We start from the raw sequence: 12,367 nt of genomic DNA on the forward strand, positions 1-12,367 counted from the left end.
AATGGGGATCACATTACCTTGTTTAGAGGTTCCTCAGAGATTTAATGTCATACTGTATATGTGGGCAGCCTCTGCCCAGTGCCTAACAAACTGTGAGTGCCTGATGAGCCACTGATAGCATTTTCATAGTGATTGTTACTGAAGGTGTGGGAACAGTGTTTGTATGAAGTTCTTGGTATTTTCCTCTCCCCAGGGAGACAGGAACAAGGGAAAGATTAATTCTGAGGGCCCCTTTTATAAATGCACATTTGAGATTCAAAACTACAAGGCTTCTTGTTTGTTGCGGGTTAAGCTATTATTATTTTTACAGATATGCCTGTAATGGGGTAGACTGGTGGGAACACCACCTGTGTTTTGTTAATTATTTCAGATGGAGCCAGTCTGGAAAAACAACAGATGCTAATAAGGGAGAAAACCCAGAAGCACTTGGATGACTACGCCAGGCGGGGCCTACGCACTTTATGTATCGCAAAGAAGGTGAGGCTGCTTAGCACAATGTGCATTCTTGCCTGCCAGGTAATTTGGTTGAAAAGCACCTGACATCTGCTGGGCTGCGTTTTTAGCAGGGGCAGGGGCATTTCACCGAAAAGGCAGAGGGTTTCTTTGGATCTGAACTCTCCATTCTTACCACTAAGTGCGAATAGATAACAAAGTGCCTCACCCTCCTCTGCTGCAGCTGCTTTATAAGAACTTAAATGTAGCTGTCTCCCTCTGTGGCAACCTGAAGACAAAGGAAAACGTATCACTTGTTCCTCTGCAAGGAATTCCCCTCAATTTTTGTTTGGAAGCAGACCTTTTAGCTTGCTAATGGTGGTCCCTTCTTTCTTTTTACCTTTACAAATAACTGACCCCATCCACCACCCATCAAAAGACATTAAAAATGCTGCTGACTTCATAGTACCCCAGACTGAACAATCTTGATACCAGTTTCTCAACTGTACCATTAGAATTACCCTGAACTTAAGTAAGGGGAGACTTCTCCTAACTGCCTACTCTCTGATTTAGTCAAATAGACTGGCCCAGTTTCCTCATATATGGTGCCTGGAATCCCCAGAGACACTGAGCTGTAGGGTCCAGCCATTATCAGTGTCACACTAGGCTGATCACAGAATTCGGGAGGCGGATGAGCAGGTGCTGAGGATATGGGCTTGGCATGAGTGTGCCCAGAGAGAGGAAGGACACCTGAAGTAAGGAGATGGCATGATCATTTCTGCAGGAGTTACTCCTGGCAAAATCACCCTGTGGTCGGCCTCATAGCTCCTTTTTCAATACCCCCGTAGGTCATGAGTGACACTGAATATGCAGAGTGGCTGAGGAATCACTTTTTAGCTGAAACCAGCATTGACAACAGGGAAGAATTACTACTTGAATCTGCCATGAAGCTGGAAAACAGACTAACCTTACTTGGTAGGTAGACTACGTTGTATTCTCTGAATGCAGAATTTTGAAAAACAGTTGACATTTCTAAGATATTCACCAGTCATTTGCCCACTTGCATCTGATGTGTGTGGTTCTGCCCACCCTGTCCAGTCTCATCTCTGCCTCCCTTCCAGTCCTTTCCATTCCCTTCCCACCCACCAGGGAACTGGACTCCATTTGTAGTGGAGTCAGGGCAGCCGTCCTTCTGATGGTCATTTAAAAACCCAGCACAACTTAGCATGGAGTCCAAAGCACAATAAATGTCCTGGTTCAAGAGAAGCAAGCTAAGGTCTCTTGCCAGGTATTGGGTATGTTACGTAGTGTGTGCTGTCTTTATCGATCTGCACAACAGATCTTTATTTTGTTTAGAAGAAGAAACCTGGGGTGCAGAGCAGCCTCGTGACTTGTTCGAAGTCACACGCTGGTGGCTGAAGAGGCTGGGAAGAAACCCCAGCCTGCCTGACTCCGGGGCTCGTGTTTCTCGCCCTGCACCTGCAACGAGACTAGTGAAATGTATTTCTCCAACTTCTCTTGCTTCCTTATTTCAAGTAAAGGTTGCACAACTCTTGGGTTAGATTGAGCTGCGTCTTGAAATCTTCTGAGCACTTTTTAAAAAACACTGCTGCCTACATCCTGTTCCCAGGAATTCTGATTAAGTTGCTGGGATGTGTGGCCTGGATGTTTGAATTTGTAAAAGCTCCCCGAGTAATTCTAAGAGGCAGCCAAAGTTGAGAACCACTGCCTTAGAGTCCGGAGATTTAGTTTTTGGAATAAGCACTAACACACCAATTAGCCATCCTCTGAGCCCCATCCCTCTGGTTCAGAGAAAAGCGATGGTCTCACTTAGCATCTGCCAATAGAATAAGGATGCCCACAGCTAGGTCATTTCTCAGTGATGGTGGGAGTACTCTGGACACACATTTCCTCAACCGAAATCCCAAACTCTAAAATGCTCTTGGGCTGAGGGCAGAAACTCACTGGGCAGCCAAATCAAGCCTGATTCGATAAAGACTATTTATAAGCCTTTATTATCCTAATTAGTGTGAGCACTTGTATGGTTTGCTGCAGAAATATTCATATGCTAGGTTACCAGGTACTACAAAATACGATATATTCACCATATTACCTTTTTAAAATCTGCAAAACTTTTGAATTCCAAAACTTCCCTGGCCTCATTTCAGAAAAGAGAACTATAGGCTTATACTATGGAAGAGCATGGAAAAGAGATATTATATCTTACTGACAAGAGCATTCTTTAAAATTCTGCCCTTACCCTTGGCAGTATCACAGAATTATAAAATTGTAGAGCAAGGTTGCGTAAGTAACTGAAATAATCCCCCTCAATTTACAGAAAAGGAAGCTAGCCAAAAGGAGAACAAGTAAGTTTTATAAACTCGTTGACTCCTAAGGCTTCCTTCTGAAAACACGACTTTGAATATGATTTTGGTCTGGGCCTTCACACTCCCTCTGGATCCCTGGAAGTTACTGGAGCAAGACCGGGTTGGCTGACAGATACGGTTCAGTCGTAGCCCAGGCTAGCTTCGGCTGGCTCTCGTTTCTCACAAGCCCCGTTGCATCTTGGTCCATCTTCAGGTGCCACGGGCATTGAAGACCGTCTGCAGGAGGGCGTCCCCGAGTCCATCGAAGCCCTTCACACAGCTGGCATCAAGATCTGGATGCTGACGGGGGACAAGCAGGAGACAGCCGTCAACATCGCGCACGCGTGCAAACTGCTGGAGCCAGACGACAAGCTCTTCGTCCTCGACACCCAAAGTAAAGTACGTGTCATGAGGTTGCCCCAGTCTTTTTGTTTTTCCAGAGCCAGTGGAGCATTTGTGATTTCGATGATTATAAGGAGAAAGAAACACCGGTCACCGTGAGCTCCTTGACAGTTATTTGTTCTCTCCAGCAGCCTAGCTCATGCCTGGGGGAGGGTATCCCAGTTCTTCTAAAGGCTCGGTGAAACATCAGCGTGATTCAGGGGAATAATTGCTAAATAAAGGCATTAAAAGAAAGAGCATTTATTTATTTATTTGCATATGTGTGTATTTTCCTCCTCCACGTTGGGTGGGCTGCCAGGGATCTCACAAGATGTAGCCCACAGTGACAAAGTACATCAAGCTCTGGGATAAGAATATACCTCCTTTCCAAGTTGAGGAGAAGAGATGATTTCTATTGGAATCATATGAATATTATTTTCCTGGTAATTCTAAAAATAGACTCTTGAGGTAAGCATGCCCCCTAGTGGTAATTCTTAGATAGTGTTCCTAAGAATTTTAAAAGTTTGAAGATTTAAGAGAAAGGAAAAACTTTTTTTTTAAGGTGAAGGAACTTAGAGGTTTGGACCCAGCCATTATTTCGCAGTGCTCCCCACCCCACCCAATATCTGACACAAACATTCTAATCAGTAAACAAGCGTTTTATTGTTTTTTTCCAGAAGATTCCTGGTATAGTGATATTCTGAGATTTATGCATATTGTGTAATTAGCTTGGAAAGCCTTCCTCACTCCTTCCTCACTAGCCGTACTCAATCACTGACACCCATCCTGCTGCAGCAGCCTGCCCCTCCTGTCCCCCGGAGAGCTTCTCATCTGGGTCACCTCTTGGGCCTTCCTCACAGGCTGCTGTGCGTGGTTAGTGGTGTCTTTAGGATTGAACCTCGGTCAACACCCAGCTAGATCGCACGCTTGAGTGAAGAAGAGTTTCCTCCTTTAACACAGAGCAGGTTCTCTCTGGCAGTTGGCAGTGGCCCGGGGATGCATAACCACGGCCCGCAGCCCGCTGCCGTACCAGCCAGAGGCTGAGCTCCGGAAAATGCTTAGTTATTTCAATCACAAAATTGGCTGTGCACTAAGGCTGGTAAGACTCAGGTTCAGTTGCTTGGCCTGCTAGTGGCCAGGTGAATGACCTTGGGAAGTTACCTTCCTGAGCCTTTTTCCTTACCTGTAATGTGACAGTAATGCCTCTTTCCTAATGTGGTTGTAAACGTTAAATGAGAACATGTAAATTGTTGAATGGTTTCCCTGGCAGATGCAAGGGGTTCAATGCAGATTTAAAAGGAAAAGTAATCAATTCTTAGTGTTTGACTTTGACTTTGTGAGCAGTAGAATGTTTAAGGTTTTGAGATTTATTTGTAAATACACAATTTATGGTAAAAATATTTAACACTACCAATTCAGTCTTTTTAAAAAGATTTTATTTATTTACTTTTAGAGAGGGAAGGAAGGGAGAAAGAGAGAGAGAGAGAAACATAAATGTGCGGTTGCTGGGGGCCATGGCCTGCAACCCAGGCATGTACCCTGACTGGGAATCGAACCTGTGACACTTTGGTTCCCAGCCCGAGCTCAATCCACTGAGCTACGCCAGTCAGGGCCAATTCAGTGTTTATAAGGTTACAATGTACCAACTGTGGACCGTTCTAAATACAAAAGTTTGTGTGTGTGTGTGGGGGGGGGGTTCTGTTGTGTTGTTTGTTTTTGTTTCAGTTTTGTTTTTTGCTATCAATAGCTATTTAACCTATGTGAATGTCACACTGGTAGAATAACTAAACAGCACACAGTGAACTTAATTCAGTTTTAGGATGACTTAAGTCCAATGCATATTAAATGCCAGGCAGGTAGCAGCAGCTCAGTCACTGGTGTTATTTCCTCTTTTGCCCACTCTGTGCCCCTCAGGAGATGCTGCGAGTCAGAGGCATGGAAGATCAAGGAGCCCCGTTGGTCATTTAGGGAATGGATGACTCCCGTGCCATTCTAAGTGGGCCCCTGGCAACTGATAGGATGTCTGCTCGTGTCTAGTGTAGTGCCTCAACTTTACGACTTCCCATCAGCTTTTGTTCCTAAGCCTGTAAATTGGATTATAGTAAATGTAGCCACTTACCAACGGTACAAAGTTCCCATTGTCATGAAAGGTTTTTTTGCTTTTTTGTTTTAATATAATTATTTCCTACATTATTGACTGCTCAGTGATATATAAAAGGCCTTTCAGGATTCATCATTTGGTTTTTAAGTTTTATTTTTATAATTTTATTTAAAATTTTCTGACATAGTAACTTTTTATTTTCCTGCCTATTAGATTTAATAAAAGGCTTTTCATACATGATCTCATTTGACAATCATGACAAGTAGAGCAGATAAAATTACAGCATTCTCGCTTTGTAGCCTGAGTCTCCCAAAGGTTCTATGGTTTGCCTAAGCACCTACAACTGATTCGTTGTCGAATATGTTTTCTAAATTACATGAGATAATCTATATCTACACGTATTCATATACAGTTGATTTTCATTATTCATTGAGTTAAGTTCTGTAAAGTTGTCACAAACACTGAGTTAGTCAATAGTGACCCATTACCTCTAGGGGAAATACAGGATTAGATTCCCATGAGCCTCTGTTAACAACTTATTTGCCAACCAGTCAGTACGTAACCTTGTTTCATGTGTGTTTCCACTGAAAGACACATTACACACACACTTTCTGTGACTCTGTCCACGTCCACAAATGGCTACGGAAGCACCATGAGTATTGCTTGTAGGTGAAGTCACAAATCCCACAAGTAGCGAAGACCAGCTCCGTGTGTGGTAGGCACATACGTACTGTTGAAATGAAAGTGTAATTAATTTATGAAACTAAACACTTCATGTGTGCAGACAAGAGGATATGAGCATCTGTGTAATCAATCCAGAATCGTAACACTACAGAAAACTTGCACCCATATTTGGAGGGCATCCACGCAGACTGCATTCCATGCTCTCTGCGCTCGTGAGGGCTGCAATGCAGCATCTGTAGTGTCGGGGTCAGGTTTGCTGCAGAGGTAAAGGTCACCAGATATGTCCCTTTTTAACTTGAATCTCCTGTTCATAGTGTGTGCCATTATTAAGGCTCTGTTGCATCATGCCTACATATCCATTCCTACTTCTCTCCTTCCCATCTCATTTCATTGTGAGTTGAGAAACACTCAGTAAAACAGCATTTGAAATGAGAGTAAAAATGACCTCTCAGTGAGGGGCCTTTTCATGAATAAATTGTTTCAGGCTCAGCGTATGAATGTAAGTGCACTGCTCCTGGATTTCTCTGGGCTCTGTCCTTAGTGGTCATTTGACACAATTTCTGGATAATTTCGTTGTTAGTCTTCTTGAGTAGAATTCATTCAATGCATATTTATCGAGTGCCTGGTGTGGCCCTCTGTTAGGCATTACGAAGACTTCAAAAGTAAATCAAAAGAACTTCCCAACTAGTGTGGGATGAGGCAGGTGGCGGGTGCACACCCACCAAACATGATGAGCACCACAAAGAACATCCCAACCAGAACACACACACCACGAGGGCAGGGATTTGGGTTTCGTTGGCATAGTCCCAGCACCTAGAATGTTTTCTAATACAGAGTAGTTCCTCTATAAACAATGAATGAATGAATGAGTGAATACCGTAAATCAAAAAGCATATAAAAACAGTGATTACTGATCTGGATTCTGCCGTGTGCCACACCTGACACTTTGTGTGCATGACTTCACTTACCCCTTCCAGCAACGTCACAATGTAGACAGCATTTGCATTTTCTCAGATGAGAACCTTGAGGTTACATCACTAGCCTAAAGTCAAGCAACTTGGAATTGGCAGAATAAGACCACAAGGCTCTTGAGAGTCACTGCTTGAGAAGGCAAAATGCACAAATAAAGAAGTTCTGTAACTATTTCCTAGCTGTAGATGTCCCCATCCTTTTAGCCCCTCCCCACGTACACGCACAGGTCTTGGAGGAAGAAATGTCAGATCTCTGAAAGTAACCCGTCATTCCCTATCTAGGGTTCCCTTGATGCAGCAATTGCTAAAGAATGACAATGACAAATTTAGCTTCATGTGGCCTCCAAGGAGCCCCAGTGCTAACTGTCTCCCCCTCTTGTTTCAAGGATGCCTGTGAGATGCTGATGGGCACAATTTTGAAAGAACTTCAGAAGAACGCAGCCTCCCCAGGGCAAGCCTCATTAAGCGAGGGCTCACACCAGCCTTCTGTCCCCCGGGACTCAGGGCTGCGGGCTGGCCTTGTCATCACTGGGAAGGCCCTGGAGTTTGCCCTGCAGGAAAGTCTGCAGAAGCAGTTCCTGGAGCTGACTGCTTGCTGCCAAGCTGTGGTCTGCTGCCGAGCCACCCCCCTGCAGAAAAGTGAGGTGGTGAAATTGGTACGCAACCATCTCGGGGTGATGACCCTGGCCATTGGTGAGTGGGGGTGACACTCAGCCCTGTGATTCTCACTTTCATGCCACACCAGACGCTGGTCCATCTGCCTGTTGTTCCTTCTGTATTATTTCCTTTTACCCTCTGGCTGGCTGTACTTTCCCTCCCCTTTCTCTTCCTTCTTCCTCTCCATCCTCCCACTCCATTCCTGTTGCCCTCCATCCCCTATTTGACTACCTTCTATGAACCAGGTGGTAGGGATGTGACAATACGAGGGGGACTCCAAAGAAACCGGAATTATTTTCTGGAGGGTGCACCCCTGGTAGTACAGGCTTCCCCTGCAGGGTGAGTGTGCTAGGAGCCCGTGTGTATTGGTGTACCAGCCAGTTGTGAGAGGCTGTGTTCAGACTCAGTGAATTTTTTTGAAGACTCTTTCAGCATGCTTGCCCATTTCATGAAGGGCGATTTACAAGCGCACCTGCTCACACTGCACTGAGTGTTCAGCAGTTTTTGACCAAAATGGCAGGACCCCTGGGCCCCACCTTCCCTTCACCCGATCTCACCCCAAGTGACTGCTTTTCTGTTTCCCCTGATGAAAAACATCCTAAAAAGGAAACATATTGCAAATGTGGAAAAAGTGAAACAAAAAATGGCAGAAGCACTAAAAAGCATCAAAATCGGCAAGTTCAAAAAACTGAGCAGTGGAAAAAATGTCTCAATAGGTATATTGCATCAAATAGAGAATACTTTGAAGGTGACTGAAGTTTAAACACATAAGAATAAATACACAATTTTTATAGGTAAATTCCAGGGTTTTTGGGGGTCCCCCTTCATATAATAGTCAAGACGCTCTGGATTACATGTTCAAACCCCAAATCAACTGGCTTGAGGGTAATGTACTGACTCATAGAAAAGCTTCAGGAAAGCTTAATTCAGGAGCATGAACAATTCATTGGTTCATCTATAGAACAGATAGTTACGGAGTGCCTTCATTGTGCCAGGCATTTTTCTAGGCAATGGAATAAAAATATGTGCAACTGACAAAGCACCTTTTCTTAAGCATAAATGTGTAAGATCAGATAGTGACAAATACTACTGAAAAATAAAGCAGCGCCTGTAGATGTAGAACATCAGGGGAGCGAGCAGGGGCTGCTACTTGGAATATTGCTGGTAAGCCTGTGTGAGAAGGAAGACTTGAAGGAAATGATGAGCGAGACCTGTGAGACCTGTAGGGAAGAACATCCCTGCAGGAGGAGACGGTGAAAGCGAAGGTCATGGTCCATGCTTGGTGTGTTTGAGGCCAAAGCAGGTTGAAGGAAGGGAAGCATTTTCTGCAGGTTAGTCAAGGACAGAGAGGCGGCAGGGGCCAGACCATGTAGGTTCTTGGAGACCGTTAGAAGTTTTTGGCTTTTATATGAAGAGATAGTGAGTCACTGGAGGACTTCGAGGAGGGGAAGGACATGATCTGCCTTAAGTTTAAAAGGATCACATGTCTGCTGTGTTAAGAGTAACTGTTGGGGGACAAAGACGTGAGTAAGGAGACCAGCTGAGAGGCTGTTGGAATAATGGAGGCAAGAGATGATGGTGGCCTGCGCCCAGACGGAAGTGGAGGAGGTGGTGGGACATGGTCATGTAATGGACATGGTCCGAGGAAAGAGTGGTGACGTTTGCTGATGAATTTGATATGCTGTATGATAGCAGGAAGTAAGGGGGACAACACGGTTTTGTCCTGAAGGATAGAGAGGAAGGAGCTGCCATGTACTGAGATAGAGTCAGGAGATGGGTTTTACACATGTTATGTTTGAAAAATCCATCGGATGTCTAAGCAGTGATGTCAGGTGTGCAGCTGGATGCAAAGGCTAGAAGTATAAAATTGGGAATCCTAAGTCCAGTGATGATATTTAAAGCCTTGATAGTAGATGAGTCACCAACAATGAGCATACATGGGAAAAGAGATAGTGTGAGTTTGAGCTCTGAGGCACCCCGCTGTTTAGAGCTGAGCAAGGGAGAACTCAGCCATGTCTTCCAGCTTCTGCTTTCACCTGGATTGTTCTCAGTCCACGGTGGCTCCTCCCCTCAAGGTGCTGATAGAGCCACCAAAAATTCCCAGGTTTGCATCCTATCCTATTATACCAGCCCGAGTGAAAAGACAGCACCTCTTTTTAAGTTTTTGGAGTAAAGTATCAGCATTAGGGTGGAATTTTGTTCAACCATTTCCCTGAATGAACATTATCAATGAATGAATTGGTCAAGCTGCTGGATCCAGATACTCCTGAGGCTAGAACCCCTCGACCTGTCGATTGTATCAGTTAAGCTGAGGCATGTGCCTATATCTGAACCGATCACTGAGGCCAATTAACAGATGATGCTAATTGTCCAGGATTGGGTCAGTTGTCCATCCTAAATCTGGGGGTGAGAGTTTGCCTTCACAGACCACATGAACTCAGAGTCCCCAAGGAAAATCAACATACTCTTCCCAGAAACCAAGTGAATGGTTGGTAGACATTTGGGAGCAACAAATGTTCATTACCAACAGACTATAACAGCTCCTCTTAAGAAGCTTCCAGTGTGTTGGAGAGACCAAGAAATCTGTAGCAAGCATAATATCATGTGAAAGGTAGGAGAGCATACATGGAGGGGTTGCGGGTGGAGCCTAAGGAAGGGGCATCTGATCTAAAGGGAATATGAGAAGGATCTCCCAGAGGAAGTGACATCTGAGCTGAGAGCTAGAGCAGTTGAAGTCCTGGGCTGGCGGCGATGAGGATAGTGGTATAAGAATAGTGAAGCCGCGCTCGCGGTGGCTGGAAGACGCAGGTTGTGTCTAGAAAATGGAGAGCAGCCTGGGTGGCGTGGAGAAAGGGGAGATTGGCCCAGAAAGGCGCCATGGCGTGAAGCATCGTGCGGGTGTCCTGAATGTGGGATTCATCCTGACGGTGGTGGGATGCCACATTCAACTTCTGCTTCACTGGCTCCCAGGCAGCCCGAAGGCATGAGATAAACTTTGAAGAATGTGTTTGCTTGAGTGGCCAGTATTGATTTGCAGTGTTTGCATCATCTCTTTACTCCTCACATGCTTCTCCCCTTTTCTTCTGTCCCATAAAGGTGATGGTGCCAATGACGTCAGCATGATACAAGTGGCAGACATTGGGATAGGGATCTCTGGTCAAGAAGGCATGCAGGTGAGTGGATGCGATGCACCCAAATTCCATGAACTTGACCTGCCCATCCAAGGCAACAATCTCTGTGGTAAAATCTATTGTATTAATAGAGTCTGTGTGCTTAGCCCAGGAATGGGAGACAAATAAATTTTTTCCATTTAGTTGTTGATTATTTACTGGATAAGTATTAAGATATTTTCCTGGGTAATTTTAGTTCTCTGGTTCACTTGTTCAGATGAAAAAATGTAACTAATCTAGATCAAACCATAGATAGATAGATAGATAGATAGATAGATAGATAGATAGATAGATGCCCTGAATTAATGATGTGACTTTTGCAACTGAGGAAAGCTTCTAAGGATTTAAATAAAAGACCCAGAGATCATGAAGAGAGAGAGAGACAGGAGAAGATGAGAGAACGAGGGTGGTGGGCGAGTCCTGTTTGCACACGTGTGTGGGTGCGAGGGTGCCCAATAGTGTTTGGGCACAGCATTCAGATAGAAGCTTATCCAAAAGATTGCCTTCTGTGTATGGAGCACATGCTGTCAGAGGAAGGTGGGATGTGAGACAGGTTTCCCAAGAATTGTAAATTATGACCTCCGTACAAAAGATTAGAAATTCAAGGATCTCTTTACCTGGCACATTATACAGTTACATAAAATTGTGGCTGCAGTTTTCATATTCCCTTCATTGAAGAGAAGTGAATGCACACCATCCTTGCTAAGGGAGCTGCTTTCTAGGGAAAGTGCACTTGTTGAAATTACATCATGAGTAGTAACCAGAGAGAAGTCTTGTTTCATTTGGCCACTTTGGAAAGCTGAGTAGGAGCCTCAAGCACCCCATTGTGAAGGCTTCTGTAAGGGTTTTTGTTTTTATGGAGTTTTTTGTTTGTTTGTATTTGTGGGTTTTGGGTTTTTTTGGTCTGCATGTAGTGTTTAAACCACGTATTTGTTGAATCAGCCTGGTGATGGTCAGGTCACGGCGCTGCGAGTGCCATGACACATTTGATCGCTCAGAGTGGCGCTCTCGTTTCATTGCCTCCACAGGCTGTGATGGCCAGTGACTTTGCCGTTTCTCAGTTCAGACATCTCAGCAAGCTCCTTCTTGTCCACGGGCACTGGTGTTATACACGACTTTCCAACATGATTCTTTACTTTTTCTACAAGAACGTGGTATGTAGCTCCAGAGAACTTACCCCTTCCCACCTTTCAATCCTGCGCGTGTACAGGATGAAAAGCAAGTGCCCTGCACTAAGCTCTCTTTCCTCATGGATGCACTGGGGGCAGCCAGGAGGAGCACCCCTGCTGTCTTAGCAGAAAGAATCTGGGAATGTGCTATGTTTCAGCCGCTGACAGCAAATTGCTAGGCTTGTCCATCTGCTAGTAGGTCCTATTCCCTGTGCATTTAAATTCAATTAAGGCCTGTCTGATTCATTTAAAATCTAATTTTTGACCTTCCCTATAAAGGCTGTGACAAGTGGGACTACGAAATGTTTAATATTGCCTGTCAGAAAAGAGGAAAAGGGTTTGCTTCCATTTTACAGGAGATACCAAAAAAAAATCTGCTATCCCCACATTGATGCCCCTTGTGTTACGTTGAAGATGCAGATGAAATCCCAGTGTG

At 44.6% G+C, this 12,367-nt stretch overlaps 1 protein-coding gene across 1 annotated transcript in view; it reads left to right on the forward strand.

Annotated features, from left to right (window-relative positions):
* Positions 1 to 12,367, forward strand: part of ATP10D (ATPase phospholipid transporting 10D (putative)) — a 78,432-nt gene that overhangs the window by 50,895 nt on the left and 15,170 nt on the right. Inside the window, exons 13-18 of the mRNA XM_045834374.1 lie at positions 371 to 477; positions 1,281 to 1,407; positions 3,013 to 3,197; positions 7,322 to 7,628; positions 10,689 to 10,765; positions 11,791 to 11,916. Coding sequence (XP_045690330.1) covers positions 371 to 477; positions 1,281 to 1,407; positions 3,013 to 3,197; positions 7,322 to 7,628; positions 10,689 to 10,765; positions 11,791 to 11,916 — 929 coding nt within the window. The remainder of the gene's footprint in view (positions 1 to 370; positions 478 to 1,280; positions 1,408 to 3,012; positions 3,198 to 7,321; positions 7,629 to 10,688; positions 10,766 to 11,790; positions 11,917 to 12,367) is intronic.

Source organism: Phyllostomus hastatus, unplaced genomic scaffold (assembly GCF_019186645.2).
Source record: "Phyllostomus hastatus isolate PE091 unplaced genomic scaffold, TTU_PhHast_1.1 phas_contig_196, whole genome shotgun sequence".
Taxonomy (NCBI): domain Eukaryota; kingdom Metazoa; phylum Chordata; class Mammalia; order Chiroptera; family Phyllostomidae; genus Phyllostomus; species Phyllostomus hastatus.